The 9,655-nt window shown below is 48.3% G+C and overlaps 1 protein-coding gene across 1 annotated transcript; it reads right to left on the bottom strand.

Annotated features, from left to right (window-relative positions):
• Nucleotides 1–557: 557 nt before the first annotated feature.
• On the bottom strand, nt 558–4,472 carry LOC147451631 (uncharacterized). Its single transcript, XM_086517532.1, has one exon. It carries the CDS (start codon nt 3,997–3,999, stop codon nt 1,051–1,053), a length of 2,949 nt encoding a protein of 982 aa, XP_086373658.1. The 5' UTR covers nt 4,000–4,472; the 3' UTR covers nt 558–1,050.
• Nucleotides 4,473–9,655: the final 5,183 nt, after the last annotated feature.

Consider the following 9,655-nt stretch of genomic DNA (forward strand, 5'->3'; position numbering starts at 1 on the left):
TTGATATGTTAACTGAACTTGCACCCGCTGGGCTTGTTATCTTGAATGTTTTATCCATTGAAAACATGTGAGGAAATGGCTTCAAGACATCAAACAAACTAGGTAGCTTCAATGCAAGTGAGTATGGGCATTAGCGACCGCAAAAAAAAAACATGTTTCTTTCGAGGTGAAGGCACCAATGCTTCTAACCTGGCTCTCCCATTGGAAGTCGTCTCGAGCTGCACATGAGCATTACCTTAGCATTGTGGAAGGTCAAATTCTCCCCATATCCCTTGTGCTCAGAAAGCCAACAACGAAGGCCCCGGCAATTAGCAAAGAAAATGTTTACTTGAGTACCTCGTGCAAATTCATTTGCAAGAACTTGACACAAATGACTATTCTTGATGTTGGCATTGATGTACCAAAGTTAGCCAATTGCACTTCTTGTGTTAGCAGGCATACAAGTTCAAACCTACAAAACATATGTAAAACATCCACCACAAGAACTAACAGCCTTTGCTCCAGTAGATTGCAAACTTGAAACCAATACTAGTACACAAGAATGCACAATATTAATGTACAAGAATGGTGGTAATCCACTGAAATTATTGCACTGACAACTATGATCCCAGACATCTACTATGGTTGCCAAGGAAAAGAGAAGAATTTCCCTTCACTCACATGACACCACACAAACACAAAGCAAGTGAGCCTGATGGCTTTAGTGCTGAGGGAGGGGAAGTAAGTTGTGCATGTGCTTCTAGAGTTGCTGGCTAGAAGAAAAAGAAAAAGACGAAAAGGTAAAATGAAAGCGCACGGACATTCTGTAGGGGGATGTGTACTGTGAGTTTTTCAGTGCGGCAGGTTTGATGGGGTCGGTGATGGTGATGACGATCGTGGCGGCGGCGGTGATGGCAACAACAACAGCAGCGATGATAATCGCCAGTAAACAACAAAGACAGACTAAGCCTTGATATAAAAATCAGTTTAGTTCAAAACAGGCAAAGCCCATGATGATGATGCTATCTGATCAACGCTAATGGGGGGAGACCATGACCCCGCACTACTCGATTAGACCCATGCAGACGCAGAGATGAGAGTTTTGTTGTACCAACCAAGGAGCAGAGTTGCATGCTGCTTAAGGAAAGTGAAGCCCATGTTGAGTGGATTCTTTACCAGCCATGAGGCCTGGCTCTCTGCCGCGCTGCTGAAGGGGAAAGCATTGAAGCCCACCTTTTGCAAGAGAATTCTCCATGGCAGAAGACCACTCTCAGAAGAGCTCTTGTGCAATCGCCTTGCATTCACTAAGTCAGCTATCTTCGGCCCGAACACAAGGCGCTCTATGTTATGCACCACCTCCGCCGACAGCTTCGTGGACGCTTCCAGCGATTCAAAGACACATGAATAGAACTGCAGCGCCTCAATGTAACCAGACGGACCCTCAAATTCACACTCACTGTCCACCACGGTAACAACCTTCGGACACAGCCCTTTCACCGTTTGTAAGAAACCCAATACTTCCTCTGTAGATGCAGAAAACTCCGACAAGAGCCTGTTCATTCCGAACCCAAAATTGACAGCCACCGCCTCCTTCTCGCCTTTGTTCACCATTGCTGCCTTCATCCCTTCTAGCTTCTGCACTGGTACTACATTTACTTCTAGCTTCATCCCCACCTCCTTTGCAAACTGCAGTAAATTCTCCTTTGCTAGCCTCATTTGTAATGTGTCTGCCCCCATGGTTGTGATCTTTAGCTCTGGGGGGCCCCGCCCCCGCTGGGATATCTCCTGCATAAACGACGCCCATTGGCCACCAAAGCCGAGCTCTAAATCAATCAGATGCACACAATCCTCGCCTTCCATGGCCTCCAAAATTGCCTGATTTGCAGTGAAATGGGCAAACTGGGAGATGGGCGAAACCTCACAGAATTTCTTGTAGGCACCGATTTTGTTAATGAGGTCAAGAGGGGAGTTAGAGGGAAGAGGTTGTTGGAAAGGGCAGGGGGTCGGGGATGAGGATGCTGCAGCAACCCACTTGGAGAGAGCCTCCGCAAAAAGGAGGATCACTCGCCGAGCAGGAAGCTGCTGCTGCTGCTGCTGCCCTTTGGGGGAGCTTTGCTGATTGAGCCGCGCCAATATCGCTTGAGCCGAGCTGAGGTCACCGAGTTGAGCCGCCTCGGAGGCTGCACAGAGCACCCGTTCTGCCAGGGAGAGCTCTTCTAGCCGCACACGCCTCCCCACATGCTCTGGCACAAAGGCCTGACGCCGTGGAGCATGCTCTGCTGGCATTGGTGAGTGCGGGTTCAGATGTGGCCCCCGGGCATGCCCCGCTCCAAACCGCTCTACTGGCTGCCAGCCAGGCTCCGGCTTGAGCTGCCATTTTGGCCCCCCTGGAATCACCTTGGGAGGCACATCCCCCTCGAGCACTCGCATCTGCCATGGTTTGGGGTCTGTAAACTCTGCTAACTTCGGAGGGTGGTACTCTGGCCGCGGGAAACCAAAGAAGTTCACTTGCGGCGGTGCCACTTTCTTGAAAGAGGCTGGCAAAGGGAAAGCCAACTCTTGGAGCTGCTGCAAAGGAGAGGAGAAATGAGGTGGGGCAGGTGCAAAGGTGGCATTAAGCATGGTGGATGCAGGCGGTGGGGGTTTACTGTCCAGGAACTCGGGCATAAATGTGGCAGCAGGCGGGGCAGAGTCCCCGAAAGAGTGCCGCTGAAGGGGCGGAGCTAAAGGTGAGCCCCCTGGAGAGAAGGGCTGGTTAAGGGAGGAGGTAAAGGGCAGAGACATACTCCGAGGGAGTACCTGGATGGAAGGTGAAATATTTGCAGGGCGAGGTGAGGAGGTGACACTGCTTGCAAAGCCGCCACCGCTGCCTCCATTTCCCCCACCCCTGTAAAGCAGTTCTGCTTGAACAGCCTCAAACAAGTCAAGCTGCACTTTTCCAGACGATGGATGGTTGCCATGGCTTACGATGTTCGCTCGAGAGACCTCATTAAACCCATGGTTATGAACCTGCTGATGAACTGATGGTAAATTTTCACCCAACCAAAACTCTACAGATGGCGGAGGCGGGGGAGAGCCACTGAAAATATCATCAAGATCCTCTAACTGGCTAGGCGGCACCACCGGCACTTTCTCCTCCAAAACACTACCTGCTGTAGCATTATCTCCAAACTCGTTCCAATCAGAGAGCCACTCTCCTGCTTCGACCTTTTGGCCGCCAACACAAACCCGCTGCACAACCTCTCCAAGCGAATCCTCACGTTCTCTCTTCCGACACGACATCACACATGCCTCCAGGCTCTCGTCGCCAGTCGCCTCACGCTTAACCACCATTTTCTCTGCCACATCCCCAGGAGACCCAGTTCTGCCAGGGGGCATTACATGGAAGCGCTCTGCCTTGAGTAGACCCTCCTTCCCGTCCGGGACCCCTTGCTTCTCTTGAGACATGCTTAGCATCTGCATAAAACTAGGATTCATGGGTGCCCCCACATTTCCACAAGGCAGATAACCTGCAACTACGTCTTTCAGGCTGGGGGGTCCATCAACATGCTGCTCGTAAACACCGTCCTGCGCTGCCACATTTCTCTCCCATCCTCTATGCATATCATCAGAGCTTGCTTGCCATGTCCCAACCATACCACGCCCTGCACCTCCATCTTCCCCTGTTTCTACACCCCACACCGATCCGGCCTCATTCCCACCTTCCAACAGACTTGTGCAATCCAAGAGCTGCCCCTCCGAGGTCGTGCCTTCATACACACGCCCCGACACAGCCACTGCTCCCCCACTCTCTGTCGATCCTTGCACACCGTTGTCACTTGATGCTGCAACAGATGACGACAATGTCGAGCTGGGGCTTGGGCTCCTAATGTCAAGAACAGAAGTCGGCTCTACAACCAAATCCACCCCTTTGGACCAAGCTTTGCAAAATCGCTTGCTTCCTTCCGCAGATACAAAGGCCTCTGCTCGCGTTACCAGGGCAGGCACATTCGCAGGGGCCCTGCCAAGCATCCCGCTCATTCAAAAAGACCAGCCTAGAGAGAAGCTCGATTTTTCTTTTCCACTCCCCGGCTATGGAGACAGAGGGGTGGACTGCGCTGCTGCCAGGGCAGCAACTTGCAGGAAGCAGACAACATTCGAGATATGGAGCATCAGAGCGGAGGAGAGGCGAGTGCACAGCAGCGAACCAGGGAGGGCCTGCGATCGGATGGAATCAGGAGTGCTGCTGGAGGGGACGGGGTAGAGCCTGAGGTCGCCATTGCTGTAAGGGGGGCTAGAACAGGACAATTGAGAAAGTAAAGCGAGTAGGGGGGGAGGGGGGGCTTCAGAAGCAGACGGACAGAGCAGGCAGTGGGCCGGCAAGGGGCAAGAGTGGACAGAGGAAATGCATTTTGGTTTTTGCGCTCTTCAGAAAAATTGAAGGTGTTAGACAAAATGCTGCCGTGTGTGTGGGCGCGGGCGCGTGTGTGTGTGGGGGGTATGTTTGTGCGTGCGTGCTTATGTGTGTGTGTTGGTGGGTGGGTGTATAGGCCGCGGGGGGGCACTGTGCAGTGTCGCGAGAGAGGTGAAGAGAGCCTGAGGTAAATGAATGGTGAACAAGTGCAGAAATGTACTCGCAGAGCAAAAAGGGCTTTTTAGATTCACGCAAAATCGTGGGCGGACAGATCAAAAGCATGGCCGGACGGACGTGAATCACCAGCAGACAGATCGCCGTGTGAACACGCGGTATGAAAAAGAGGAAAAGTGCCCCTGCAGTTTACGAGAGTAGAGGCAAAATTATATCATTATTTTTTAACGTCCGGGCTTTTACTGTGTCCCGCACGTGAGCGGAAAATAGCAGAGGGCCCCAATTTGGCGGCCAGCGCGACAAATTTGGCGGCTCATAGCCAAATTTGGCGAGCTGCCCATACGCTTGGCAGCCTTGGCTCGATCTGGCGACTCTGGCCCCTGAATACAGGGCAATCACGGTGACCTGGACGACTGGCCCCTCACTGCGAAGCCCTGCTGACTGGCCATTGCCGGTGGGCGCAGCAGCACGGAGTGAGTACAAAAGGGTGGGCTCCATGCAAAGGGAGGATACGCTTTACCCCAAGGATGAGTGATCTGCCGCTCTGGTTCTGTGACTGGTTCTGTGACTGTTGACATGCCGGACAATTGCCGGTCCTCCCTCGCCGAGCGCGGGCTATAGCAAGTGCCATGCCTTCTGAGCGCGAAAGGCACACTGTGCGCAGGTGCCCCGTACACAGTCCCTTTGCCATGGAGTGCATGGGCCCTACCAGCAGACCCCCAAGTTGGCTCACGTCAGCCTCTCTTGGCTTGCGTTCCCGCCTGCTGCCACCAAATACTTTTCCATGATGGGGGTGTTCACCCTCTGGGCTCTCATGTGATGACAATTCCGTAGCCTGCTTTCTATAAAGCACTCTCTATATTTGCAACCAAAAAAGCAAGAAAAATCGGCTGGTCATTACCTGTTTATGGCTAATCCCCATGCTTGTAGGAACATCAATACAGGATCATTAAGAGCACACTCCCACTATTGCAACAACAAATACTTATGGGAGTCCAAATGCTCTCTTTCCTATGCCGTGAGGATTTGCGATGCCCTAAATCAATGAAGCAAGTCTACATGGTCAGGGTGTGTGTGTGTGTGTGCGCGCGCGCACGTGCGTGCGCATGCGTGTGTGGTATACAATACATTTTCATTGAGAGAAGCGGTGGGAGTGAACGATTGCCAAGGTGACCTGATCCACGCAGACATGCAAAAGACTCACTATCGTGCAAAGGTTGCAAGCGAATGAAAAGAAATCCACCACTCAAACGGCCACATTCGCTTTTGATCGTGAAGGGGAGGGGGAATTGGCATTCCGATACAACCGGTGAAGTAGGTGGTGGATTTTGACAAGGGAGTGACGAGATTTTGGTGGGCCAGCTACAATTTCCCATTGGGGACAAGAATGTAAGTTGTGCATGTGTGTGCACAGAGAGAGAGAGAGAGAGAGAGAGAGAGAGAGAGAGAGAACTGCCCAAATTGGCCCAGGGCCTCTTCAACATGTTGTCCTGAATTTCCTCAACGATACAATAGATCTATTTTACGTGACAAGTGTGACCTTGAGCTTATGATCACTGAGGCATGTTTCAGGGGCCAAAAACTTCATGAATGAGTTCGACTAGCAATTGAACACCATACATCGGTAGGCAGGAAAGCGTATGATTGCCATGTAAAAGAAATTTACTACCAAGGTACATAAGCAAGGGGTTCAAAGACTTGTGGGAAAGTCCCTTTTTCACACTACCCAAAATTTGTTCCACTAGCTAGCTTACGCACATTGTAACAAAGTATGAAACATGGGCATAAGTAGCAAGATACACCTCTTTCTGAAAAATTTACAAGCTGGTTCCATAGTAATAGGGCTACAGTCAAAGGTGAGTGCTCATACCCTTTTTCCACTAAAGAACCACTAAGTGGACGTCCTTATCCAAGCTACTGGTCAAACTCTATGGATAAACTTGCTACGCTTTTCATTGTATGCGTTGCTAACATGTTGGCAACCTGCAACCAAGGCATGTTTGGTTCACATGCAAAGCTATGTGCAGGAGGCAAATGGTGAGTGAGGGAAATACTCAAGAAAATGACCAAGTGGAGGGTGAATATATGTGTACACCGCATTGGAGAGAGAGAGAGAGAGAGAGAGAGAGAGAGAGAGAGAGAGATGATGGCTATGGAGTTTAGAGATTCTTACCGTGATCAAGAAGTGATTACCAATGGTCAGAAGCTTCTTCCTAAAGGAGAGGAGCCAGGAGCACAGTGGAAGAGGAAGATGAATACGCACACGCACACACACACCACCATAGTCACACACATAGGTTGGAGGGGGAGAGCCGACACACAGTGTGTGCCCCCTTTCTTTCTTCTCTAATTTATGCACTTAGGCACAATACACGCGTTACTTTGTGTTAGTGGCTCACACAAGTGTATAGTTGTACACTTAGAGTTAGTAGCAGTTAGTGATGGGTAGTCGGCCACATGGCCATTAAACCTACCATCCTCCCACTTGATGGCCAATGTGGGAGACCATAAGAATGGAAGAGAACCACGCTTCACCCAATGCCCATCAACTCACGACAGTGCTGAAACTGATGGCTGGAGAGACTTTTAGTGAGTGCATCCGTTGTGTTCTCTGACGTAGAAATCTAAATTAAGGCTCTTGTTTGCCAGGCATTCACGACTGACGTGATAATGCGCATCAATGTGTTCCGTTCTGGAATGAAACACTGGATTGTTAGCCAAGGCAATAGCACTCTGACTGTCACAATGAAGAACTGGTGTACACTGCTCCAATCGAAGATCTTTCACTAGGCGAGCAAGCCAAATAGCTTCTTTGCATGCATCACTCAATGCAACATACTCTGCCTCTGTGGTAGAAATGGATGTACAGTCTTGAAGAATGGATCTCCAAGAAATAGTAGAACCAACAAATGTGTAAATCCAACATGTTGTTGATTTACGACTGTCAACACAACCTGCATAATCATTGTCTACAAATCCCTGAATGGATGACTCTCCACGACCATAGCATAACTGTCTATCTGAGTGCCACTCAAGTATCTGAGAATCAACTTGACAGCATCCCAATGCTTTTTACCAGGGTTAGACATAAATCTGTTGACAACTCCCACTACATGTGCAATGCCAGGTCTTGTAGCACCATGGCATACATGAGACTACCACAAGCTGAAGCATAAGGAACCTTAACCATCGCAGCTTTTTCCTCAGTAGATTTGGGACAGTCGTTCTTGCTAAGTTTCAAATATTCAGGCAATGAAGTACTCAAAGCCTTCCCCTTCTGCATGTTGAAACGATCAAGAACCTTGTGCACATACTCTTTTTGAGAAAGGTACAACAACCTCTTTTTACAGTCACGAGTAATGCGCATACCCAAAATGTGATTGGCTTCACCAAATCTTTCATGTCAAATTGACTTTTCACCTTGGTTTTCAAGTCAACAATGTCCTTCTTGGAATGACCATCAATAAGCATGTCATCTACATAAGACATGGATCCTCATTACTGTGCTTATAGCCTAGGGAACGCATAAATGCATCAAACTTTTGATACCATTGTCTGGATGATTGCTTCAAGCCATAGAGACTTTTCAGAAGCTTACATACCAAATGTTCTTTTCCCTTTAGCACAACCCCTTCAGATTGCTGCATATAAATCTCTTCCTCGAGATCACCATGTAAGAAAGCTGTAATGACATCCATTTAATCAAGCTCCATATCTTTAGTGGCAACCAAAGCAAGCAACATTCTCAGTGTGTTCATCTTGACCATTGGAGAAAATATTTCCTAAAAATCGACACCATATTCTTGCTTGAAACCTTTGGCCACTAAACAAGCTTTGTAATTGTCAATCTTCTTCTTGTAAACCCATTTACAAGGCAATGCTTTCCTAACTTCTTTTTGTTCTTTGCAATACTGGACAGCTCCCTCTTCATAGCATGTTCCCACTAAACCTTATCATTGGCTAGCATAGCCTCTTTGTAACAAGAAGGCTCACTACACTATCTGAGACTCTTTGAGATCTCCGCGGCAGATCAGAACTCGTACTAGCCTATGTAGTAAGTGGCTCGGGAGGTGTCTGGACAGGAGGTGATACATCGAAAAACGTCCTTTTTCGGAATTCAATCTCTTTCACTGGTTGTCTATGCATCTTAGTCTCATTAAAGACAACATAACTGCTACGGATCACTGATCGACTTTCTGGATCCCATAACCGATAGCCAAATTGACCATCTACACCATAGCCAATGAAGATGCATCTCTTGGACTTAGGATCTAGCTTAGCACGGAACTCCTTGGGTACATGTGCATAAGCTTCACAGCCAAATGTGCGAAGTTTTTCATAAGACAATTTATGTCATGACCATAACTCAAAGGTACACGAAACTGTAATGAAGCATGTGGTGATCTATTGATCAAGTACACGGCTATGTATAATGCTCCAACCCAAAATGCTTGCAGTAAATTAGCATGTGATAACATAGACATAATCCGCTCTTGGATGGTCCTAGTCATTTGTTCCGCAACACCATTTTGTGCAGGGGTATAAGGAGTTGTAAACTCACGCTTAATTCCTCTACTTGAACAAAAGCCTGTAAACTTTTTGGAGACATATTCTCCACCATTGTCTGAGAGCAAAGATTTCAACTTATGTTCAAACTGAGTTTCAATATTAGATAAGAACTTCTTGAAGCAAGAAAAGGTCTCATCTTTAGACTTCATGGCGTAGACCCAAACATGTCGTGTTGCATTGTCAATGAATGTAACATAATAGGACGCACCACCATGGGATTTAGAAGGCATAGGCCCATATAAATCATTGTGCACAAGCTCTAAGGGTTTTCTTTCTTTGTCAAAAGAATGTGTACGATGTGTCCGTGTTTGCTTTCCATATTGACAATGCTCACAAACGGCAAAAATCAAAAAATGACAAAGACGGTAATGTTGGAATTAGGGTTGCAGAGAAACGCACAGAGCTTGGAGAAGATGAAGGAAGCTCAAGGCACACAATAGAGAGTGTATTACTTAGTGTGCAATGGAAAGATAGAAAGGCCTAGAGTGATGGGCGTGTATACAATGCACGAGGGAAAAAACCTCCTAAAGAGGGAAAAAA

The sequence above is a fragment of the Adiantum capillus-veneris genome, chromosome 8 (assembly GCF_014529385.1).
Source record: "Adiantum capillus-veneris isolate H3 chromosome 8, ASM1452938v2, whole genome shotgun sequence".
Taxonomy (NCBI): Eukaryota; Viridiplantae; Streptophyta; class Polypodiopsida; order Polypodiales; family Pteridaceae; genus Adiantum; species Adiantum capillus-veneris.